This window comes from Callospermophilus lateralis, chromosome 3 (assembly GCF_048772815.1).
Source record: "Callospermophilus lateralis isolate mCalLat2 chromosome 3, mCalLat2.hap1, whole genome shotgun sequence".
In the NCBI taxonomy this organism is placed as follows: domain Eukaryota; kingdom Metazoa; phylum Chordata; class Mammalia; order Rodentia; family Sciuridae; genus Callospermophilus; species Callospermophilus lateralis.
The window spans coordinates 169917037-169943962 of NC_135307.1; the positions used below are offsets into that span (position 1 = coordinate 169917037).

At 38.9% G+C, this 26926-nt stretch overlaps 1 protein-coding gene across 4 annotated transcripts; it reads right to left on the minus strand.

Annotated features, from left to right (window-relative positions):
- Positions 1-170: 170 nt before the first annotated feature.
- Pank2 (pantothenate kinase 2) lies at positions 171-26471 on the minus strand. Of its 4 annotated transcripts, XM_076851574.2 has the most exons (8): positions 26125-26453; positions 14185-14537; positions 11299-11552; positions 9442-9618; positions 5845-5968; positions 4137-4262; positions 871-945; positions 171-434 (listed from the first exon to the last, which is right to left on the minus strand). In XM_076851574.2, the coding sequence occupies exons 1-7, from the start codon at positions 26381-26383 to the stop codon at positions 910-912; spliced, it is 1329 nt and encodes a 442-aa protein (XP_076707689.1). In that variant the 5' UTR covers positions 26384-26453; the 3' UTR covers positions 171-434; positions 871-909. The 4 variants fall into 4 exon arrangements, with proteins under 4 accessions (XP_076707689.1, XP_076707692.1, XP_076707690.1 ...); XM_076851577.2 differs by lacking the exon at positions 871-945 and having other exon boundaries at positions 26125-26471; XM_076851575.2 differs by lacking the exon at positions 4137-4262.
- Positions 26472-26926: the final 455 nt, after the last annotated feature.

The window sequence follows — 26926 nt, forward strand, 5'->3', positions numbered from 1 at the left end:
TCTTGCATATAGCAAGTCAAAACAGGATGCACAATCACAGCCAGCTCAACGCAGGACAGCTCTTCCAAGGCGTCTGCAGTGAGTTATGCTGAGATTTACAAAAACACCACAGGTGTAACAGCGCTACCCTGAAAGGCAACTTAAACACAGCAATCCTCACACTGCCTGAACATGGTCCACTTGTTTTTTAATGCTTTTTTCCTTACTGGTTGCTAGTTTACACTGAATTTTTTAAGGATTTATCTTGATGACTTAGAAAAATACACATCATTTCTCGCTTTGATTCGGGTAGTACACGATCATAAAACTGAGTAAGTCTTTTAAAATACAAAAGTCCACAGATCCCATTGTCGAAATTTCCAGGACGCCCTCCCAGGTAACAATCAGGGAATCTTCAACAGCTCCAGGAGTGCTCCAACAGCTCCAAAATAACCCTGAAAAACAATACAGCAAAAATAAGAGCAATTTTCCTTTGATTTATTTCAACTACCGCAAATACGATTATTAGTATTAAAATCAACATCACCCTAAACTCCTGAGCACTAGCAGCAGGCCCAAGGCCAGCCTGGGAACAGGAAAGGCCTGAGGAGCTCCCTAGCCAGGGAGGGGGTGGAGGTACAAGACACCCCACACACGTCAGACTACTGTGTAACAACACCAGCCCAGCCAGGAGCAGTGGTAATCCTAGTGACTCAGGAGGTTGAGGCAAGAGGATCGCAAGTTCGAGACCAGCCTCAGCAACATAGAGACCCTGTCTCAAAACAAAAAATAAAAAGGGCTGGGGATGTAGAATGGTAACGCACCTCTGAGTTGAATCCCTAAACATCACCACTAACACCACCACCCCAAAAAAAGAAAAATCAAACCCACGGTGGGTATTCCAGGAGCAGTGGTGGGGCCAACAGCAGCTCAGTTATTCTGGTAAAAGATGATACCTGGATTGTCCTGAAAAAAGAGGTGAGAACCAGCTGAGGCCTGGCACATTTTCAGACAAGTAATGAATGAAGATGATAGGATGTGTCACAGCTGAGGGCCTGCCTGGCTGGAGGTGGAAGGATGAGGAGGAAGTAGAACAAATTCAAGGTGCGTCTAAAGGAGGGGATGAGGGCAGCAGGGAAAGTCTGAGAACACCAACCCTGAGAATGGGAACACAGGAGCATGAGATGTGGAGAACAAGGCAGGTAGGTTTCCTACAGGATGCCAAAGGAGCAGCTGTGCCCAGCAGTCACTGGATCCATTAGACCAGAGCAGGAAGCACAGGAGTAGACAGCAATGAGGGAGGACTGAGAAGCAGCAGCTGAAAAAGAACCCTAAATCCAAACATAAAGGATATAAAACATTAAAGAAAGTGGTACAAAATCCACACTGACAAGAATGCCAGCAGGAATCAGACAGGAAACCCACAATGTTACAGAATCCATCAAGGTCTCTAAGAGCATGAGATCAAGTATTGAAGAACTTTAAAAAAGAAATAACTGAAAAAGGAATGTGGGAAGATCCTGAACAATGTGACTGTGAATTTCAAAGATATTAAAAATGTCTAAAATATCTTTAATAGTGAGGTTTAGTCTTTCAAGAAAAACTAGCTCACATATACATCTAAAAAGAACAAATAAAAAAATTAAAACACACACACACACACACACACACACACACACACACACACACGAGCTAGCTCAAGAAATGTGATGAAACAGCAGCAAGGCTGAAGCCTGCCCTATCACTCTATTTCTTAGTTTTTCAAAAAGGCAGTCACATCCATTTGTGTTACTAGAAGGCCAGAATTATAAAGGTGACACAGCCAAGAGACAGCAATGCTTGGGAACCCTGCCAGAGAACAGACACAGGTGTCATCTCATACCAACAGCACATGTTGCTGTATGTAGCTTCCAGTGTCTGTGCTTTATTTTACAATTAAAAAAAAAATAAGAGTTAACCACAGAAGACCCAGAAGCTACTATAAAGTAAAGACAGGCTGTTGTAGACCAAGAAGTGCTGGGATGACAATGGTAAAGGATGAGAGAAGGAAGGCTTGAGAAGAATGCACACACAGCTTTAAAACTGTTAAACCAACTGCTCTGTTGTGGTGGGGCAGGAGAACACTTCAAGATCAAAATTCCACAAGGGTAGTGATCAATACTAGAGTAAGAGTCCTGACCACAAATGGAGAACACGGGGACAAACACTGCAATAATGCTAACCAGAGGGAAAAATGATGTCAGCAGGCAGGAAAGATGACAAACTGTAGACACATGAGGGTTTAAAAAGATTTCTAACTACAGCTGGGTGCAGTGGCACATGCCTATAATCCCAGCACCTCAGGAGACTGAGGTAGGAGAATCGCAAGTTCAAAGCCAGCCTCAGCAACTTAAGGAAACCCTATCTCTAAACGGGGAGTCTGAGGATGTGGCTCAGTGGGTTAAGTGCCCTTGGTTCAATCCCTGATACAAAAAAAAAAAAAAGATTTATAATTACAGGTTACACATCCCCTACTCAAAATGCTTGGGCCTAGAAGTGGTCTAAAATATTCACAGACTTTACCAGTTGGAGCATGCTTAATTCAAAAATCTAAAATCCAAAAATGCTCATCGGCATTCAAAAAGTTTCTTATTTCAGCCAGGTGTGATGGCACACACCTGTAATTCCAGCTACTTGGGAAGCTGAGGTAGGAGAACTGAAGTTTGAGACCAGCCTGGGCAATTTAGCAAGACCCTATCTCAAAATAAAAAAGAAGCAGAGATGGGCTGAGGTTGTAGCTCAGTGGTAGAGCACATGTGAGGCATTTGGTTCGATTTTCAGCACCATATATAAATAAATAAAATAAAGATCCATTGGCTATATATATATATGGGGTGGAGATGCAGTTCAGTAATACAGCACCTCTGGGTTCAAATCCCCTGTGCAAAAACAGTTTCAGATTTCAAATTTCATAACTAGAGATACTCAACTATTATTATGATATGAGGGTGTAAGTTTAAAAAAGGCTAAGAAACTAATCTCTTAAGTTCTACCTAGGAAAATTTCAAAAAGATGTAAAAATAATACAGGAGGAAATTTATACTATTATGTAACATAAATAAAGTTTATTTTTATTCTAACAAAATAAAACAAAACAGGTCAAGGATAATAAAAGCAAAATGCACAAAACTTATGAACTATATGAGACTTATGGCCAAATTCTGTATTGATTTACTAATATAAAAAAATCAGATGACTTTGGGCTTTGATAATGCTTTTTGATATGGGGACTCTGTGTAGTTGGGATTTTAACTATGAACTTGAACAATTTAAAAAGAAAAACTTGGAACAACTTTAAAGGAAAAAAATAACCTTTACTTACAGCATCTCAAATCCTACTTTGATTTCTGTCAATCCATGTAAACACTTAAAATAAATACCCACATACAATTCTGAAAAATGTTCATGGTAGTACTACCTGAACTCCAACAACACTTAATAGTTCAACTGCCCAACAACCAAACAGAGAAAAGAGAGAAACCCTTCTACAGCTTTGGTCCCATTTTTTCCAAAACAGTAAAAAAGGGCACTTTCCAACATAGGATATCAGGTTGAACAATTTAATGATTCCTCTCCACTTTGTCATTTCTAGCCTGTTCTTACAATAATGTGGTTCTAGTCTAGAATGTTTTTTCACTGATCCATTCATTTTTAGAATATACATGTTAAATAGTACATGAATTTTATATCAATACATAATAACTGACATCAAAAAAATGAAAAAAGTAAAAACCCAGAACTGCGTTTTCAGAGTCAGTGCAATGAGAAAAAAATAAAGATTGTTTTAAAAAGAATACAGGATAGCTCAGCACTTGCCTAGCATGTGCAGGCTCTGAGTTTGATCCCCAGCACCATGACAACAACAACAAAAAAATTATTTTCTTTAAAATTGCTTAAACTTACAATTAAAATAGCCAAAAATCTACTTTGTACTATATATCAGATTTTTTAAAAAAGCTTTCAAACATTACAAAGTTAAACTCCACCTCATACAATTACAAAAAAAAAAAAAGAAAGAAAGAAAGAAATACTGCAACCCAGTTCACCTATTCTTCAAGTTCCACTACAACTGTGCACTTTTGTATATACGACACCTCACCAGAAACAAATCTACTTACCTCATGTTCTGAAAAAAGTGCTTTCAACTGTCCCTTGGACCAATAATCCAAAGCATATGCCAAAAGCCGCATGGCGATCGTATTAATTCTCAAGAAATTTCCAACAAATACCACCTGGTTAATGTTCTGAGCACATCAAAAAAAGACAATTAGTTTGCATCTTAATTTCTGTTTTCTCATAAAAGTTACCCCAACAGAGGATCATGCAGCAACTTGACTGATGATCAAATTTATTCCATTTGGTCCAAGACTTCTGAAATTTTGATTCCCAAACAACTCTGGACCCACTGCAAAAGCATACCCAAAAATGTCACAGAAGAAGAAATCAGATTAGGAAAGACATTCGTATTAAATATGACAAATGACAACTAATTTTAAGTAAATTTGTTACACAATTAAAAACTATAACCCAATTCAAAAAGAGCAAAGCGACACAAATAGGCAGATCACACAAGATATGCAAGTTGGAAAAATTCATCTTCACTAATGATCAAAGAAAGCAAAATTATAGAACTATTAACAAAAAAAAAACTACCTGAAATTCTACCCCCAACATTAGTAAAACTGCAGTATAATGGATCCATTAATTCATTGCTAAAGATGATCTAAAGAGGCACAGTGTGTGTAAAGTATCACAGCAATATGCACCAAGATTCATAAGATGGTCATACTCTTAAGACCTGAAGTCTCACTCCTGAGTAAGTCCCATATCAAGAATAAAACTGAGCCAAAGAGTAGTTTCACACTTAAAACTGCTTACTGAAGAGTTATCACTGGCAAGCAACCAAATATCCAGCATGTGAAATGCCAAAGTTATGTGAATAATCCATGACACAGATGAACCCAATCAAATATGCAACCAAGAAATGTATAATACTTAAGTAAAATGTATGAAATGGTATGTATGCTAGCTACCTTAAAATACATAAGCACAGGAAAGGGAACATGCAATAAAGAAAAAAGTGTTATATTAAAATGAAGAAATTTAATTATTTGATCCCATCCAAATTTTTTTTTATTTAAAAATGAGAAAAATCCTTCTGTCTTCTGAGGTTTCCTTTTAAGCTGCATGACTGTATTATCTAAAGAATAACTTTACACAAAATGTATAAATAGGGACATCAAGCTGCACCAACTAGATCCTAAGTTCTCTTTCCCCAAGGGCAGCCCATTCTTGGTTCTTTCATAGCCCTGTACAATGCTGCTTGACCTGAATGCTACAAGGCAGCACTGTAAAGAAGCTGAAAGCACAAAGACACAGCTCTGCTGAAGTAGAGGGGAGCCAGGGTGACATTCCTCTGCCTGCTCAGTCTTCTCCCAGCTTCAGTGACTTCTGTGGATTCCTGTCCTGAGCCTCTACTGCTCCCAATGAGCATGGAGTCTTGATTCAGCATCATTACCCATCACTGCACACCTCCCCACTCCCCATCATCTCAACACTAGCTATCTTCCTAATTCCCTCTACTTTCTCCTCAAAAGAGGTCATTTTACCTAGACAGTAGCAGTGTTATCTTCAGTACGAAGAAAAAATAAATCAGTGAAGATTAACCTGTATTAGAAGAAATCTTAACTGTGCACTGAAACAAAAGTCCACCACAACTATATGTAGGCAATGTTCTAAGAAGAAAAAAGCTTAACGTCAAGGTGGGGCCACTTAGGAAGTTCAGTATTTTCCTTAGAGCAACATAAAAAACCCATGTCCCCTTACTTCATTAAGGGCACACATTCTTGCTATGGAGCCAATGTTGTTGGTGATGGTGATCAAAGTTGCTCTGGCGAGGTCCTCCTTACTGACAGCCTCTCGCTTCTCCTTGCTCATCATGTTTCCAAAGCTGTGATGGGAAAAAAATATCCCATTGCTAAACCAAAGGCAACACAGCCCAATGGAACTTCAATTTTACTTTACTAAGATAAAACGGTTCTTTAGGGCAATACTGTTCACGTCTTCCAACTTCTTATCTCACAAATGATGAAGCACCTAAGCATCTGCTCAGAGAACTCAGCTTCAATAGAGCCCACAAGCATTCTAAATAAATAGGCAGCTTTCCCTGTGGTGTCTACCAACACCCAGCTTTGATACCCAGATAGTCCCACGGAAGGCAGCACCCTTTCTGCCATCACAGACAGTTCTATCAGCAATCCATCCCAAACACATAGCTGTTCTACTCAGATGCTCACATTTACATTTAGTAAACTACTTTATCAGAGCAAAGCAAAGTGCAGGGGGTCAGCTGAGTCTAAAGTGAGCTACTTAAGAGTGTCAAGTTAATTTCTTGACCATAAGAATTGCTGCTTGACCATAACAAAAACCTAGGCAATCAGAAAAAGAAAGTCAGGACCAATGAGCAAATGCTGCAAACAAAACAAAATCTATGGCACTAAGTGCCTAAAATTAGTGAACAACATGTATAAATGAGTGTTTCTTCTATTAAAATCCATGTGCCTAAATATACAATTGAATTGCTACACAATCTCAAAACAATTCCATATATAATAACAAAGAGAATAAAGCACTCAGGGAACATTTAAGGAAAGTATAATGGTAGCCAGACGCGGTGGCACACGCCTGTAATCCCAGAAGCTTGGGAGGCTGAGAAAGGAGAACTGCAGATTCAAGGCCAGATTCATCAACTTAGCAAGGCCTTATGCAATTCAGCAAGATCCTGACTCTTAAAACAAAATATAAAAAAGGGGTGGGGGTGCAGCTCAGTGGTTAAGCGCCCTAGGGTTCAATCCCTGGTACCAAAAAAAAAAAAAAAAAGTAAATGCTTTTACACTGAAATCTATAAAACACTGTTGAAACAAAAAGCAAAGACCTAAATAAATGGAACAATATTCCATCTTTTTGGACCAGAAGACCTTACAGTGTTAAGATGGTAATTCTCTGTAAACTAGTCAATACATTCAACTCAATCCTTATCAAAATCTCAGTTTTCTTCTTTGCAGATATTGCCTAATTGATCCTAAAATTCATATAGAAATTCAAGAAACCTAAAATATCCAAAAAAGAACAAGTTAGAAGACTTGGATTTCCTAATTTCAAAACTTAATACAAAGCTACAGTAACCAAGGCAGTGTGATACTGGCTTAAGGACAGACAGATTAGTGACAAAGAACTAAGAGTCCAGAAATAAACCTAAACATCTATGGTCAATTGATTTTCTTTTTTTTCTCTCTCACTTTTTTTTTTTTTTTTCCTTTTGGGACTGGATCAGGAATCCTTTACAATGTAATTACTGGTTAATTGATTTTGGACAAAGGGACCAAAGACATTCAATAGGGAAAGAACACTCTTTACAACAAAAGGTGCTGGGACAACGAGATAGCAACACAATAAAGAAGAAAAGGCATTTGGACCTTTACTTCTCACCATATATAAAAATTAATTCAAAGTTGGTAACAGACCTAAATATATGAACTGAAAATAGAGAAGTAAACCTTCACGATCTTAGACAATGAATTCTTATCTATGACACTAAAAGCACAAGAGATGAGAGAGAAAACAAAGATGGACTTTGCCAAAATTTGAAACTATACTGCAAAGAACACCATCAAAGAAATGAAAAGATAAAATAAAAGGAGAGAAAATATTTGCAAACTGAATCTCTAATAAGGAGCTTGTATTCAACATATAAACAATTCTTGTAATTCAATATTAAGATAAAAACAATAGAAAAAAAATTTTTTTTTTTGGTACCAGGAATTGAACACATCTGCAGCGCTATTTTGTATTTTATTTACAGACAGGGTCTCACTGAGTTGCTTAGCACCTTACTTTTGCTGAGGCTGGTTTTGAACTTGTGATCCTCCTGCCTCAGCCTTTTGAGCTGCTGGAATTACAGACTTGTGCAACTGTACCCCACAAGAAAAAATTGGTACGATTTGAACACAGACATAGGTGTTAAGATAACAGACATAGGGCCAATAAGCACATGTGAAACTGTTCATCACTAGCCATTAGGGAAATGCAAATAAAACCCACAATGAACTATCACTTCGTGTGGTCACAGTAATGCACACCTGTAATCCCAGTGATACAGGAGGCTGAGGCAGGACAACTGTAAATTCAAGGCAGGACAAGTTTAAGTTCAAGGCCAGCCTCAGTAACTCAGTGAGGCCCTAAGCAAAGTCAATGAGACCTGTCTCAAAATAAAAAATAAAAAGGACTGGGGATGTAGCTCAGCAGTAAAGTGCTGAATTCCCAGTTTAAAAAGAAAAAAAAAAAAAAATCACTTCATGCCTATTAAGACAGCTAAGACCAAAGAGATAAACAGGCTGAAGGACATGAAAAAACTTAACACTCTTTAAAAACTCAGGTTGTAAGACAATGCAGACACTTTAGAAAACAGTCTAGTACTTCTTCAAAAGATTAAACATAGTTACCACGTGGCCTAGAAGCTCCACTCCTAGATATGCACCTAATTAAAAAGATGCACCTAAGAGAATTAAAAAGTATCCACACAAAGACAAGTACACCAAATTCAGCATCATTCATAAAAATAGCCAAAAAGGGGTGGGGTTGTGACTCAGCGGTAGAGTGCTCACCTAGCATGTACAAGGCGCTGGGTTCAATCCTCAGCACCACATAAAAATAAATAAAATAAAGGTATTGTGTCCCAACTACAACTAAAAAATAAATATTAAGAAAAAAAAAAACAGCCAAAAGGTGGAAAACAACCCAAATGTTTATCAACTGATAAATGAGTAAAATGTGGTATATGCATATAATGGAATATTATTCAGCAACAAAAAGGAATAAACATTCATGATAAAGTAAAAATGAACTTTGAAAACATTATGCTCAGTGAAAGAAGCTGTCATAAAACAGCACATGTATGATATAATAGGAACTATGCAGGAGAGGCCAAATCCAGAGTCAAAAAGTAGATTAAAGGCTGGGGTTGTGGCTCAAGAGGTACAATACATGCTTAGCATGTGTGAGGCACTGGGTTTGATCTTCAGTACCATATAAAAATAAAATAAAGATCTTGTGTCCACCTATAACTAAAAAATAAATGTTAAAAAAAAAAAGTAGATTAATTAGGCAGGGCTGGAGGTGGGGAAACAGGGAGTGGCAGCCAATAAATATAAGCCTTTTTTCCAGGAGATGAAAATGTTCCAAAATTGGATCATGGTGATGGCTGCACAGTTCTGGAAATATACTAGAAACCACTAAGTTACACACTTTAACCAGGTAATTTCACAGTATATAAATTATATTTCAATAAAGCTGCTTAAAAGAAAACATATGTCAGGTACTTAATATCATATTCCTATACTACTTAAAATACACAGGCTCCCTTACCTCGAAGCTACAGCCCAGCCTGGCAATCCAAACCTCTCATAATCTCCTCCATAAATGTCTCGCACTAGTTTATCCACTTTGGTGCTATCTCCACGAGATGCCATTTCAAGAGCTTCTTCAAAAGTGGTACAGCCAGTAAGAAGACAGCAGAGACCAAAAAAAGTTCCTCCTCCAAGACTGTAATTAAAAACAAGCAATAAAGTACAATATTTTTAAAAAATAGGAATAGATGAGTAAAAATTATGACCCCTAAAAGTGTTCACGTCTATTCACGTCAATTCACTCTTGCCCCAATACAATCCTGCAGATGCCATCAGTAAGAAACAAGCCTGTGATATGAAAAAGTCTGCTTCATAGACACCTTGGATGGACACATTCATCAGACAATCAAGCAGTAAAACATAGGGCCCGCCTCCCTTCCCAAGTTCTCTTTTTTTTTTTTAATGAGGGCTTTTTTTTTTTTCTAATTTTATTTTCATGTGGTACTGAGGTTCAAATCCAGGGCGTCACATGTACGAGGCAAGCGCTCAGTCACTGAGCCACAATTCCAGCCCCTCCCACTTCCCAAGTTCTGAGAGCAGTCAGGGTGCTAGTAGGTATAAAGAGCCTCAGTTACAGTTTAGCCCCATACCTGGGACCAGTCACACTGGCACTGTCTCACTTTCCCTCTTCCCATATTCACTGAAGTTATTCTCATTCAAGCACTTTAATCACCCTGGCTCATTGGCACCCCATCAGACTCCACTAATCTGTTTTCTCCAACATTTTTTGTTTGTTTGTTTTTGTACCTGGGATTGAACCCTAGATGTGAGCCACATACTCAGCCCTTTTTAATATTTTATTTAGAGACAGGGTCTCTCCAAGTTGCTTAAGGCCTCACTAAATTTCTGAGGCTGTCTTTGAACCCATGATCCTCCTGCCTCAGCCTCCTAACCCACTGGGATTACAGGTATGTGTGCCACCACACACAGCCTCCTCTCATTATTTTGCTCACTCTTGTTTAAAAAAAAAAAAAAAATGTTTATTTAGCTGGGCATGGTAGTACATGCCTATTAGTGACTCTAATCCCAGAGTCTAAGGCAGGAGAATCCCAAAACCAAAGTCAGCCTCAGAAACTCAATGAGGCCCTAAGCAACTTAGCAAGACCCTGTCTCAAAATAAAAATTGTGGCTCAGTGGTAAAGTGCCTCTGGATTCAATCCTCAGTTACCCCCCGCAAAATTATCCTAATCCCAGATCCTTGTTTTTCAAGTGACCTGATTCTTAAACCAAAACATATTCACTCTTTTCTTCCACCTATTCCTCCCTTTTCAGACTACCTTCTTCTGATCACATGTGTGCATGAATGTGTAAATATGTGTATTTGTACAGATGTATAAAATCTACAGATTTCAAAAAAAAAAAATAAAATAAAATCTACAGATTTCAGACTGGAGCTGTTGCTCAGTGGTACAGTGCTTGCCTGGCATGTGTGAGACACTAGATTCCATACTGAGCACCACATAAAAATAAATAAAATACAGGTATTGTGTCCATCTACAACTAATAAATATGTATATATTTTTTTAAATTATCACACAAAATCTACAGGACTTTCCCTTCTAAAATGCTACCTAGTAATTTTATCTACTTTGTATAAGTGCATCATAAACCAACTGAGGGCCAGGACCATGAACTTGATCAATGAGTCTATTGATGCAACATTTTATTAAACTGTAGTAATAAAATCCTCAGCAAGACATTAAAGGTACATAATTTTAACCAGTTCTTGCAGGTACAGTTACATATAATACCTGAAAACTCAGTTAACCTAATATGATACTAAGAATAAACAATGACTTCTCTATAAAAGACTTACCTTGTTCCTGTGACCCTCTTGTAATTATCTTTGGAATACACTGCTAAAATGCTAACCCCTGAGCCAATGTTCACCAGAAGCAGAGGATATGGGTTTTTCAACTCAAATGGTAACTTCTGACATTTTTCAGAATCAGCAGGATTTTCAAAGTAATAGCATTGTGACCGTCCATTGAAACCAACTGAGTCAATATATAAAATTCCTTTGATTAAGCAGTCTAGTTCATCCAGTTTGCAAAGCTGAAGATCACTTATCTGTAATAAAATAAGACTGTATTCAGACTTTTTAACAAACCAATAGAAATAAAAACTTCTGTTTAAAAAGACATCCCCTCTACGTTAGACACACCATAAAAATACACCCACAGATATGTATTATTTGATATAGAGCATTACAGAACAGATTTAGGGACAACACACAGGGATGGCCTGCCAAGATAGACGCCTGCTCCCATAGACCCAAATATACTCTACATACAAACTACTGCAGCAGCTGAAGAAGTGCGCCAAAAATCTTAAGTGAATGCTCATCAACTTGTCAAGGAGAAAACAAGATCTATATTCACAGGGACAATGAGGCAGGTGCACAAATTAAGCCACAGCTCTATTAGAGAGTACCTGGTGACAACTGCAGGAGCCATAAAGACTCTGACATCAGCTTTCCAAAAGACCAGATTCAAGTCTATGGAGCAGTATCAAAAGAAGCCATACCTTACTATTTAACCTAAAGCCAAAGGGCTTCAAGTATCCAATTAGAAAATTACTCCCTATTTAAACTGATTATAGCTCTAGGGAAGGTCGGGTTAGCCATATCAAAATTGAAATCATTTTTTTAACTTAATTCCTTGTAAGTAATTAATAAAGAAAGTATTCAACATTATGGAATTGGCATATCAATTAAGAATAAAGATCTATATGTATTAAAATGGAAAGAATCACAAGACATGCTGTCAGTCAAAAAGCAAATTGGAAACCATTTTATAAAATATAGCCCAATTTGACTTTTTTTTTTTAAAACCATGTTTACACGCACATGTGTCATACACAGTTATGCACAGAAAAATTTAAGATATATAAACTTTTCACAGTACTTAAGAGAGCTGATACAGACTGCCATGTCTATGAACTTCTGAACCACCTGGATGTTTACAAGGCTTAACTCCCTGAAGTACCTGATTCTGTTTATAACCAAGTTTAGCCCATCAAATTCTCCCTCTTTAATCCAAATCCCATTTGATTACATTTACATTCAATTTATTCACAGCCACTGTGGGTTATGAAAAGAGTTAATGGACAGCATTGGATGAATCCTTAATTTAATTAATTAAGAATATTAAGCTACTCCTGGGACCAAATCCAAAACCCTTTAAGTGTTCATCACTGTCATTTCATCTAGTCACTCCCCCATGTCAAGATGAATTCAAAGTTGACTTCCCTGCATCTCTAAGTGCCAGTATTTTCACTCCTAAACCAAATCATCTGACACCAGTGGCCTATTAGAACCCAAGTCGTTTTCTGATAGTGTATGTCAAATCAATTTCTCATTTTATCCTTAGATATCCTGCTGTGATATTACTTCTAATGAATCTCAGCCCAAGTGACATATTCAATGACTGAATTCACAGGTAATTTAACTATTCCAAGTTATTCAGAATATGAATTTAGTGCCAAGAAGCAAACTAAATATAAAATAAGAAAATATGATTCACATTAAAAAAGAAACTCAGATTTTAAAAAATTCTCTCTTTATAATATTAATCACTCCTAATACACAATTTAACAGGCATTTGTTTCATATAGTTTTAAAGTACAGCACTGGTGCATACAAAAGAGAATTCCCAAGAGCCAATTCCTAAGGCATAAAATCCACTTTGAATCCTCTCCTTGGATAATCACGCAACATGATCCTCTAACAGCCTGAATAGTTTTCAAGTATGTTGCAAAGAACTCTGTTGAATCCTAGAAACAGAGAGGTTTTCTCCTCTCGTTTATAGTCCAAAGCCCACTAGAAGACCTCCACAAAGGACATAAGCCTCTCTATGGCTACCTCTCCTGTACTCACAGGAGGAAAAAGAAACCACTGAAAAACAGCAACCAAGAAAAATCCAAACAAAGAATATAAAACCCTGTTAAATAATTCAAGTCAATTTCATACTATGACGACTCCGGCCAGTTACAGGGAAAAAGTCAGGACACAGAGAACAAAGAAAGAGGACAAGGTCACAAACCATATAATAATGATATACAAGGGAAAAAGAAAGATGTGTAGAATAAAACAAAGGCAGAATCTCCTTTGGTTTAATATTCTCATTAGGTGGCATGAAAAACATGGTCACTAGAGACATTTTAAATCTGTATTGAACCCTGAAGGTTAGGGTCTTAGCCATTCACTAGTAAATTCTTACACCTATCCTGACATCCATCCTCAAAAGACCTAGGCTCAAGGCCTTGCTCGCTGTTCACAGAAAAAAGGCAAAATCAAGTGTTGGGTGACCTTTGCCCTCAGGGACAGATGTGGTGGACAGACTCAGTGAACACAGAGCACATAGAAAGGCAGAAGAATCATGTGATAGATGAGTCTGGAAACAATTTTATGACAGGGTTTTTTAAGTCTTATTATTCAAGCTCACTGTTCTTCTGTTTATCCCAGACTCAATAAGTATTCATGGAGAGGAATGACAAAATGCAATGCTTTTAGAGGTCCTGATTCTCATCAACACAGCTATCTCTAGATAGCTAACTCCTATTACTAATTTATATTTATTCTTCATTGCACTAAAGAAAATTCAAGTTCCATTAGAAATGGAAATAATTTTACCACTTGCAATTGGCATTATTTTTAACAATCAAATTACCATAAATTGTATATAAGCTAAAAAATGCATACTGTGAGAAAATCCTGCTCAAATTTGTATGCTCCACCTCCAGTGGCACAAAAGACAGTGTGGAGACTCGAGAAGTTTTTATCTCTGCCCATTTGAATAAAAGCAGGCATGTCATGAGTGGGAAAGCGTATAAAGTGCAGATTGCCTTTGCGTCCACACAGAGTCAGGTCCTTCAGCTCCAGGTGCACGTCCCTAATACCAGTGGACCCATAAGCCACATTGGAGGTCAAATACTTCCGAATGCTTTTAAGACTCTCCACTTCTTCCTCTTCTTCTTCAGCAGTGATGTCTTTGGGTTCAAAATAAACCAGCTTGACCAGGGTTCCACCAATATCCAAGCCAAACCATGGAAAAACTAGGGAAGAAAAAAAAAGTCAGAACAGCTTTTCTAAAAACCTGAGTTTACAGCTGGCAACTTATTTCACACCCTCTGGTCCCCAAGGGATATTAATCTATACAAAAGGGGGTAAAGAAATGTGACTGCCTCTGATTTGGAAAAAGCTAGGACAAAGATCAAAAAGAAAAATATCAAAGTATTGAGCCAACCTAACCTTCCTATACAGACAAGTCCAAACTGTACTATAAAATATTTTTTTAAAAATAAGCCAAGTGGCTGTAATCCCAGCGACTTAGGAGGCTAAGGCAGGAGGATCGCAAGTTCAAAGCCAGCCTCAGCAACTATGAGGTGCTAAGCAATTCAGTGAGACCCTGTCTCTAAATAAAATATAAAACAGGGCTGGGAATGTGACCAAGTGGTCGAGTGCCCCTGAATTCAATACCTGGTACCAAAAAAAAAAAAAAAAACAAGTGTGCTGGTACACACCTGTAATCCCAGTGACTCAGGAGGCTGAGGCAGGAGGGTCACAAGTTCAAGGCCAGCCTCAGCTACTTAGGGAGGTCCTAATCAACTTACAAGATTCTATCTCAAAATAAAAAATAAAAAAGTCTGGGGCTGTGACTCAGGGTTAAGTGCCCCTGGGTTCAATCCCCAATGCTCCCCCACCAAAAAATGACTACAATAAGCTCATATCTGAAAAACAAAGATGGAGAATGAAAATCTTCATGCCTCCAACTGGCTTAAACAAGAAATATTGAGAACTCAAAACTCTGGTTTAGTACTAAAACTAAAGATACAGGAAATTCCCTACCCTACCTAACAAATAAGCTCCAACGATTAATTTCTCTCAAAATATGATGTCCTAAAAATAAAAGATTTCAATAGACTTTAAGTTAACATCAGTCTCCTCAAAATCCTCTCCAACAAAAAGAAAAGAAAAAAAAAGACTTCAGGAAGTTGGATCAAAATGTACTGCAGATATACATGCCTTCCTCTCCCACCCTAATTCCTAGAAATGGCTAAAATATCAATTTACTGATATATCCTTTTCTAAAATAATTCTGGAATCCAAGAAGTGATATTACACTGGGCGTGGTGGTGCACGCCTGTAATCCCAGCAGCCAAGAAGACTGAGGCAGGAAGATAGTGAGTTCAAAGCCAGACTCAGCAATTTAGTGAGACCCTGTCTCAAAATAAGAAATAAAAAGGGCTGGGGATGTAGCTTAGTGGTCAAGTACCCCTGGTTCAATCCCTGGTACCAAAAAAAGAAAAAGAAAAAAGTGATATTACTAGAACTAGGTAATATCAGTCCACAACCCTCCCAAGAGGAATGCTATTAAAACTGAGAGCAGCTACAAAGATGGGAGAGGATACAAGGGTGGAAGATCCACTGAGGCTGCCAACAAGGATTGCTGCCATGGAATGGAAGCAGGATCAAGCGATATAGGGAAATACATTTCATGCAAATAGACAGGCCCACTTCCCCGCTTTCAATACTCCCCACTCCACCCCTGCATAGACAAACTCTTCAGTGGCACTGTAGTCCCATAATCAAGATAACATCTGGGTAGCTACTGTTAGCCACAAATAATGGGGAGTCCCCACATCTGGCCACACATACATCCATCTCTCCTCTATAGTCCACCCTGACAGATCCGTAAATAGAAACCGCATCCACTGACAGAAGAACAAAACTCAAACCAGGGATGACCACTGTACAAGCTAGAGTCACCAAAGGGAAATAAATGCCACAAATATGATAAACTTGGTATCTGAAGAACTGCAAGAACAATCAGGAGAATCTTAAATGTCCTCAGGCATAAAATGAGATCTCATCCATGAAGAATAAGCTACCAAAGAAAAATGAAAAATTTAAAAATGACTGCTAATTAGTGTAGTTGCAAGCATTAACATATTATAAAAATTATATAAAACTATGGGCTGGGGTTGTGGCTCGGTGTAGAGCGCTCACCTAGCACGTGCAAGGCCCTGGGTTCGATCCTCAGCATCACATAAAAATAAAATAAAGATATTGTGTCCAGCTAAAAAATAAATATTAAAAAAAAGATAAAACTTGTAACACTGGTATTTAAAAAAAATTATATAAAACTAAATACACAAAAGAACTTGAGTAAAATTGGCGAAATTTAAATAAAGTATACCCATGTTAATTTCCAAGTTATAAAGGAAAATGATTTCAAATGCCCCCCCGCAAAAAAATAAACTATTACACACTTAACATTCATGAATCTCAAAAACAGGTTGAGTGAAAGCAGTCTTGCACAAAAGGCTACCTACTTTATAATTCTACTTATATGAAAATGCAAACCAATCACTTCTGCATCTGAGAAAAAGCAGATCACAGGCTAGACAGAAGGAACTAAATTGCACAAAAGCAGAAAAACACTTTCCATGGCAACCCAAATTGTGATTGTTGGGAGTATGGAGGTTGTATGTCTATATACCTAGGTAATTTGGTTTTTCTTGTACACCAGGGATTGAACCCAGAGGCATTATGCCACATCCCCAGCACCCCCCACCCTTTGTTATTTATTAAGAGACAGAGTCTTGCTAAGTTGTTGAGGCTGACTTTGAACTTGAGATTCTCCTGCCTCAGTCTCCCAAGGCACTGAGATTACAGGCATGTGCCACTATGCCTAGCAAGACCTAGGTAAATATTTGTGTCAAAATGGGTGAAACTGTATACTTTAAATGGCTGCAGCTTACTCTATGTAAATTATACTTAAAAAAACACATTTTTATAAAAGAAACTATTGCCAAAATAAAGCTTAATAGACATTCTCACCAACAAAATGGGCAGGAAAAAAATGGAAAACAAAACAAATTCTTCTAGACTGCCTCTCAGGTATGAAGGTAAAGTAGATACACAGAATATAGAACCATAAAGTTCAATACCTCTATTATACAAGTTCCAGAAATTTTCTAGGGAAAAGAGAGGACATGAATCATCAGGTCAAAACACCAAGTGTTATATATAACTAGTGAAAAAGGAAGACCTAGACACATCCTACTGAAATTTCAGGAAATCCTAAGGAAAAAACTGAATCCCTGCAAAGATACATAAATTTCATAAAAGTAAACAGACTTTTCAACAGCAACACAGATCTAGAAGACAATGGAGCACTAGTGGAAGACAATGGAGTACCTGCTTCAAAATTATTAGGAAAAGGATTTGGAAACTTTTTATCTAGCTAAACCAGCTTTCAAGTGGAATGCAAAGAAATCTTCACACACAAAAGAGCTCAACTTTTACTGCTCCAAGATTTCCTCTGCAATAATTAGTATATGCATATCAACGTAATTTTAAAACATCCAAGAGCTCTAAGAAACTTTTCATCCATGGGCTATAAGCAGAGAAACCAGCACAAGCTGACTTTTAGAAAAACAAGCAATCTGGAACTAAAATACTTACATGGTTTCAACATAGGAAGTCAAAGAGGAAGAAAAAGGAGTAGGAAGTGAAAGCAAGCAGCATTTCTGCCTTGTTGGAAAAAGGAAGAAAACATAAAGATTCTGATTAATTCTAGACAAGAAAGAGAAGTAACTTTAAATGTGTTAAAAACATATAGGTAGGGGCTGGGGTTGTGGCTCAGAAGTAGAGCGCTCGCCTCGCATGCGTGAGATACTGGGTTCAATCCTCAGCACCACATAAATATAAAATATTATGTCCACCTATAACTAAAAAAAATAAATATTTTTTAAAAAATTGTATAATAGCCGGGCACAGTGGCACAGGCCTGTATTTCCAGCAGCTAGGGAGGATGAGATAGGAGGACCGAGAGTTCAAACCCAGCCTCAGCAATTTTTAAGCACCAAGCAACTAAATAAAAACAAAACAGGGCTGGGGATGTGGTTCAGTGGCCTGAGTTCAATCCCCAGTACCCCCCTTCAAAATCTAAAAATGTAGAGGTAATGCCAGAAGAAGAAAAAAGGGACATAACTTTTCCAACTAGATGTAAATAATAATAGTGTGCTGTATTTGGTGGGGATGGGAAATGCTGGTGGTTGAACCCAACGCATTTTACCACCAAGCTACTACTCCCCCAGCCCTAAAGGATCTTGAATGTTTTCACCATAAAGAAATAAAAATAATCTGAAGAGAAAGATATTTACCTTGATTTGAACATTATACAGTATATACATGTATGGAAACATCACAGAGAACCACATGAGTCTGTACAATTTTTATGTATCAGTTTAAAGGAAACATGCACAATTTGAAAGCTACTTTAAAAAAAGAGCAGATGTTAAAGATAAACTATGTAAATAAAAACAAAAAAACATCATTGTGTACAGTTACAGTACTGCTGATCAATAAAATAAAGCTTTGAGGGCTGAGGTTGTGGCTCAGCGGTAGAGCGCTCGCGAAGCACCTGTGGAGCCCTGGGTTTGATCCTCAGCATCACATAAAAATCAATAAACAAAATAAAGGTACTTGTCCACCTACAACTAAAAAATATATATATTAAAAAAAAGGGGGATGGAGATGTAAGGCAGCGTTACAGTGCTTCTGGGTTCAATCCCCATACTGAAAATAAAATAAAACAAAGCTTTGAAAACATCACTAACAGACAAGAGTCTGGTAACTACACCCAAGAAAAAGAAGATATGGCTTTTCTTTAAAAAAGAAAAGAAAAAGTACATGCTCAGAAATCTTAGGCCAATAGCAATCAGTTAGTTTAAAGTGTACACTAACATGGATCAGTTGGTGGGAAGAAAAAAACATCAAATAGTTCAGAATAAGACTTAAAAACATGGCAATCAAACGCACTAAAAAACGTTTCTAACGATGTCAAAGATCTATCACCAGGGGAATAAAAATTTCAGACCCTACTGGTTTCCAGACAAAGTTTCTCTATCATTCCAGCATAATCTCACACTGAAACTATAGGAGAGGCCAGTGTCTGGCGCATCTATAATCCTAGCAGCTGAGGAAGCTAAGACAGGAGGAATACAACTTCAAAGCCAGCCTCAGCAATTTAGCGAGGCCCTAAGCAAATTAGTGAGACCTTATCTCAAAACAAAAAATAAAAAGGGTTGGAATGTGGCTCAGTGGTTAAGAGCCCCTGGATTCAATTCCTGGTACCAAAAAAACAAAGGCATCTGGGAACCCAAATATAAAAACACTAAATTATTAAATGGAATCCAGCTGTAAAATAAAGAATAAGACCATCATGATCAGCAAAGAATCTTCTCAGGAATGAAAGGATGGTTTTCACATTAGAAAGTCCAATTACTGAGGCTTTCTGTATTAATAAGTTGAAGGAAAAAAAAAACATGATTATCTCAATATTCCGAAAGTATAAATCTAAGAAAACTAATTAAAACCAATAGAACAACAACAAAAATGTTTAAAGGTATTCAGATACAAACACCAATAGCTTTTCATTTTGCTATTATACATAAGCAAAACAAAATGACATGAAAAAAGTAAATACACAATAGCATAGCAAAAAAATATAAAATATTAATAAATAAATCTAACACTAGAAGTATATTATCACTATTTAAATGGTATACTGGCCAGGCACACACCTGTAATTCCAGCTACTAAGGAAGCTGAGACAGGATGATCCCAAGTTCAAGGTCAGCCTGGGTAACTTAGCAAGACCTCTTCTCAAAATAAAAAATTTTAAAAAAGGGTTGGGGATACAATACAGTTGAGTTAGTAGATTGCCTTCCTAGCATGTGTGAATCCCCAGTACCAGGTGGAGCAAGGGAGTGCTCAATTTTCTAACATTAGGAATTACACCTTTACCATATGTGGTTAAGACACTGCAATCTCAAATCCGTAGGCTAGTCTAGTCAGTTAAAATCTTGGCCTGGCGTGGGAGGGGAAGGGAGCGGGCAGGGGGTTAGCAATGATGGTGGAATGTGATAGATATCACTATCCAAAGTACATGTATGAAGACATGAATTGTTATGAACATACTTTATATACAAACAGAGATATGAAAAATTGTGCTCTATGTGTAATAAGAATTGTAATGTGGGCTGGGATTGTGGCTCAATGGTAGAGTGCTCGCCTAGTATGGGCGGGACCCAGGTTCGATCCTCAGCACCACATAAAAATAAAGGCATTGTGTTCTGTCCATCTACACTTAAAAAATAAATATTTTTTAAAAAAAAGAATTGTAATGCATTCCACTGTCATGTTTTTAAAAAATAAAATCAATATTAAAAAAAGATTTTGGCCTAATATTAAAAAACACTTTAATAATTATTATTCTTTTCCCAAAATAGCTTTAAACTCAAAGACTGGATGCCTACAAAACACTACATCATTAAAATCAGTATGCCCAATCATAAATTCTACATTCAGGAAATGTAAACACACAAATATTAACTAAGACCATTGAAAGGGTTGGGGTTGTAACTCAGTGGTGGAACACTTGCCTTGCACATATGAGGCACTGGGTTCAATCCTAAGCACCACATAAAAAAATATATTAAATAAGGGCTGGAGATATAGCTCAGTTGGCAGAGTGCTTGCCTTGCATGCACAAGGCCCCCTGAGTTCAATCCCCAGCACAAAAAAAATAAAATAAAAGTATTTTGTCCATCTACAACTAAAAAAAAAGACTACTGAAAAACTGAGAGTGGTTTTCACTTTTAGAAAGCAAACTTTAAGCCATAATTTTAAAAAGGGACTTTTCATATTATGGATATGTTTTATTGAAATAAACTGAGAAACAACAGTTCCTAAAGACAAAGGTACTCCAAGTTCTGAACCTGCAAAGTACTCAGTTTATTCTAACTTAAGTCTAACAAACCTCATTGCTCTTTTAAGTGACCAATAGAAATAGCCGTTCTTTTCACTACCTGATAAAGTTCTCTCCAACAACATATAGTGAATTATCTGTGTTCCCTCTCTCCTTTGGAAAAAGTATTTAAGTAAAATATTTTTAATAGCATCTATCTCTTCTTGCCTTAATGTTCCCAGAAAAATAGAGGCAGGGATAGCAACACTGAATAACCATATTATTCAAAAACATGTTTCATACCTATAACCCCTAAAATAACACACTGTGCCATTTTACACAGCTGCATAACTGGATTATTTTTTAGGCCTTGCTTAATACTTTATATATATGTTATACATCCAAGGTGAGGGGCCATATTTACTTTGGGGGTTTCATTCTGATTTAAAGGTGATGCTTAAAACAGGGGTTGAGGATGTAGTTCAGTGGTAAAGTGCTTTCCTAGCATGAGCAAGCCTTGGCTTCCACTCCAAGCAATGGAAAAAAAAAAAAAAAAAAGTGATAAAACATTAAGTTAAAAAACATCCTCTCCCATTCTGTTTCTCAATAACGGGATACAAAGCTATAGGAAATCAACCATTTTGTTCCTGAGCTCCTAGTGGGCAGCCCGTCCTAATTCCTTAGGTGAATTCACTGCAGGTGAAATGGTGAGCTTGATAAAGGGGGTTTGGGGAGGGTCTCAATGGACTCAAGAGCAGCTCTATTCTGCCAACACTTATGCTCCCTCAAGAGACAAGGAAAATAGGGCTGGGATTGTGGCTCAGCGGTAGAGCACTCACCTAGCACAGGCGGGACCCGGGTTCGATCCTCAACACCACATAAAAATAAAATGCATTGTGTTGTGTCCATCTACACCAAAAAATAAATATTAAAAAAAAAAGACAGGGAAAATAACCCTTTTTGCAGGTTAGTATTATCAAGCTACAAACAAAAACTGTATACCTTACCTTCTAGACTAATAAGGGTTAAGGATTTCTCATGATTGGCATGATTCCAAAATCAGCAAGTCCCAAAGATCTCCCTGGTTCACTATAGCATACTTTGGAGTTAACATCAAAGAACTGGCTAGTCCCCAACGCTGCTTTGGAGTACTATGATCCCAGGATTCCCACACCTACTGCCCATCTGCTGCACATCTGAGGCCCTTGATAAAAATGTATGTTTTCATGTTTATCAAGATTGCATTTTATTGTATGTATGATAAATTTTTTTAAATTATTTTAGACCCTTCTGCATGAAATGGGGATTGGGGTGGGTTGGAGACAATTTTTAAAACATCTTACAACCACAGCTCTGGATTACATCATATATTCTTTCCCCCAGTCCCAAAATGGGGATCAAGAACATTCTTGGTCTAAAATCAGACACCTAGAATCAAAACCAGCCCTAGGCTGGTACAATGCTCAGTAGTAGAGCAGTTATATAGTAAGTTCATGGCCCTGAGTTCCATCCCGAACACTGAAAAAAAAACCTTCATCAATAACTCAATAAGGCCTGGCCTTAGACAAAGGGACAATTTCACTGAGCCTTTTCCTCATCTAGAATTAAAAAAAAAAAAAAAATTAATCTAGAATTAAAAAAAAAAAAAAAAAAAAAAAACCCTACCTCACAGGGTATATAAGACCAAAGTGAGATGTTTATAAAATATCAAAACAAGCACCTGGAAAATGGTAGCTATAATGATCACTATTATCTTATTTCCATGGTTTTTTGTTGTTGTTGTTGGCTTGTTTCGTTTTGCAGTGCTGGGAATTAAACCCAGCACCTCATGAATGCTAAGTCAGTGTTATACCAAATGAGCCACATTCCCAGCCCATGTTTCCATTATTTTTAATCCATCTTCATTAGATATTTTTCTCAGTCCTAAGACATACACCCCAATAAACGCAAAACTTTTCAAGAACATAGACACATGCCTAGCCTCATCCCTAATTATTCTGATGCAGAAAGTCTAAAAGAAGGACCAGTAATCTGGGAACCATACTGCTCTAGGGACATGTGGTAGCAGAACTTGACTAACTAGGGCCATGAAAATTCTAAGACAAACTAGTTTCCTTCTAATTTCAAATAATAACTAGACTCTGTGCTCTTAGACAAGTAACATAAGAACATCAGAACAAGATTTTCCAACCCCAACCAAAAGGTGGCACCTTTCCACAGCCAAATGTACCAATAAAGACAAAAGATTTCATCTTCATGGAATTTTCAAATTTAAAACTAAAGTACATTCTTGAAGGATTCAGCAGCAATGAACTGCCTCTCCATCTAACAGGTGAACCCCAGGATAATATAAGAAGTGCAAATCAAAGGAAAAATAATATATTGTTTATCTCTTTTTCAAGTCTCATTATCTGAAAGATGACTTCATAATTTGTCAGAGAAAGCAATGAAGGTGAACACAATGAATATCGGACACCAAATCAAAACATAAATCCTATAACATGACTATTTATCTTCTTAGTTCTTTAAGTTTCAAAGCCACTTTAAAATGCCCACCCCCCCCAGCCCCTGCTGCCCCCTGCTGCCCCCTGCCTAAACCAGTTTTCCAGAGGAATCTTAGAGTGGCCTGGACTTGAATAGCAGTTTTTCCAATCCCTCTCCCCAGATTCTGATTCTAAAGATAAAGAATTGAGCCCAGGAAATGTGCATTCTTAACTCTGGTTATTTTTATGCTCAATACTTGAAAGTACTTCCATAGTACAAGTAAGAGCCTTGAGCTCAAAAGATCACGCTTGTGTTTGGTCTTAGAGCAATCAAGATACAACTAAATGAACATCAACAATTCAGTAAAACACAGTGGTTAGAAGCAGAAGCAATGAAGCTAGAATTCCTGAGTTTACATTTCCTTTGTTTTCTTTTCCTTTTCACACTCCCAGTTCTGAGGATTGAAACCAGGGCCTTGAGCATGCTAAACAAGCATTCTAACACTGAGCAACATGTTCAACCCTTTTTTAAAGTTTTATTTTGAGAGTAGGTCTCACTAAGTTGCCTAGATTGGCCTTGAATTTTGGATCCTCCTGCTTTAGCCTCAGAGTAGATGGGATTACTAGTATGCACCAACACTCTGGGCCTGAGTTTACAGTTCTATCCCACCACACACTAACCAATCAACTTGGGGCAAACATGACCATTTTCTCATCTGTAAAATGAATGGAATACTACCTACTTACCTCAGAGCTTTGAGGACTAATGAGTTATTAAAGACCTTAGAAAAGTACTGACCCATGCAAACATCCAAAATACAACACTTATGATCCTTGTGGTTAATGATCACAAACGGCTCTCTATATAGCTGTGTTTCTTACTTGCTGAATCTCTGAAATTTACACACACATCTTCAACCATATAATACAAAATCATGAAGGAACCTGGGCATGGTGGCACATGCCTGTAATCCCAGCAGCTTGGCAGGCTGAGGCAGGAGGATGGAGAATTCAAAGCCAGCCTCAGCAAGCACTAGGCACTAAGCAACTCTGAGACTCTGTCTCTAAATAAAATACAAAATAGGGCTGGGGATGTGGCTCAGTGGTTGAGTGCCCCTGAGTTCAATCCCCGGTACCCAAAAGAAAAAAAGAAGAAGAAGAAAAGAAAAGAAATGTAGAAGAAAAACACATGAAGGAACTAATGGTTTGCACTATTTAAAATCAGGTGCTTCTCAAACAAAACAAAAACTAGATAACTAACTCTGATACCGGAATCAGTTGAGACTTTTTTCCAAATCTTTTGCAAGAAGACGGGAAAGGACGAAAGAACTGAAAATTCCCAAACCTTCTATAGCAAAACAGAGCTACATTTAATCACCCAAATCACAAATGATAAAAGAAAAAGCAAACTGAGTGGTTGAGATTAACACAGAGTTCACCCACTTCCTGCCACTTAACCTCATTCTCACAATCTGCATTTAAGCAAGTCGATTTCCTCAAATAGGAATTTAGCAACCACCACCATCAGCAAATCTACCCCACTACAATGTAAAGCTCATATTACAGTATCAGGGCAACTGATACTTTCAACAGTAGCAATGGCTGTGAGACAGCAGTCTTGAAATGAAGACCTGTAAAGGGAGGAATGAAAAGAAAATGCAGAAAAAGAAACCTGGTTATAAAACGGAGAAACACGTTCTCTGGAAAAAGCAAATGCAACTCCCAAGGCAAAATTCAGGAAGATGTAGTCTTCCCTTCAAAACTAAAACCTGTAAGGCCCAAAATGCTACAGCCCTGAATCGTGACTACCTGCAAATAGATGGAAGGAAAACAAGAGATATCTGGGTGTGAGATGACCTGAATTCTCAAGGGAAGAAAAGCAGCCAAACCTTAAAGGTGCAAGAAACAGGGAATCCACTTTTAGGCTGGGAGCGACTCAGGGGCGGTTAATCATTTTCCGCTAAGCTCGAAATGGCAAGATAAAAAGGATTCAACGTCTCGGAAAGCAGCTCTCTGGAAATCCACGGAAGACAGACACCGAGGAGTCAAAAGATTTTGGGGGAGGGGAGAAAGGCGATGAAAATGAATCAAATCAAAAGAAGCCTTCTAGAGGACCAAATCATGTGACTCTCTGGAAAAGAACGCCCGAGGAGCTAAGGAGAGGGAGGAAGGGTCCTGGCACTGCAACAAGGGGGAAGCGCAGACCAATGGCCGCGAGGGCCCGACGGGGGCCCCAATTCTGAAGGCTCCGCGATAGGGAAACTCGAGCCCTCTAGCCCAGCATCAGGCCACGCACCAACGTGGGACCACCGTGCGGGGGCACTGTCCACGCGCGGGAAAAACGGCAGCCGGGAACGAAGGGGGCTGGGCGAGCCGCAGGGCGCCCCGTGGGGCACTTACGCGGCCGCTTTTTCCGGAGGCTTTCGATGCGCGGGCGGGGGACCGAGGCAGGGTCGCTGTAGGAGTTGGGCCGATCCCGCCTCACACCGTCCGCCGAGGCGCCGACAGCAGGCGCCGACGCGCTGCTCGCCCGGCGCCGCAGTGGTTCCCGCCGCCGCCCTTCGGGGCCCCCGGGCGCCGGCTCCCCAGCCGATGAGGCTGAGGTGGCGGCGGCCCTGCCGTGGCGCTCCATGGGCGCGCCGAGCCGGCCCGCTCCCATCCGCAGCAGCCACCGCTGCCGCCCGAGCCAGCCCCCCAGCGCCGGAATCCTCCTGCCTCCTCCGCGGCAGTCCAGCCTGAGCAGAGGCGCACCCTGGGCCGGCCGCCTCTTCCGTTGCGCCAAGGCACATCAAGCCAATCCAAGTAGGCTAGGGGCGGCCCAAGGGCCTCTTGTCCAATCGAATCTCTGACTCAAGTCGGATCGACCGCGCCCCCGTCCAATGAGAGTCTCCCAGGACGGGGCGGGGCAAAAGGTGGCGGAGGAGAGGAGTATCTGGGCTCCGCGGAAGAGGAGGCGGTGTCGCGGAGAGGGGAGTGATGGCGGCGCTGCCCAATGGGCGCGTGGGTGGAGGGGCCGAACTCCTTCCTCCCTACCCAGTCTCCCCCACCCCGGGGCAGATCGGTGCCCCGGCCTCCGGAACTCTCCCGGGACGCCCTCGTGTCCCGTCTCGCTGCTCCTTGTGCTCCCTCCTGTCTCGTGCCGTCCTGCCATCCTCCAGCCCAGTAGAGCCCCCTCAGCGACTGGCCTCCAGTCGTTGGCAGA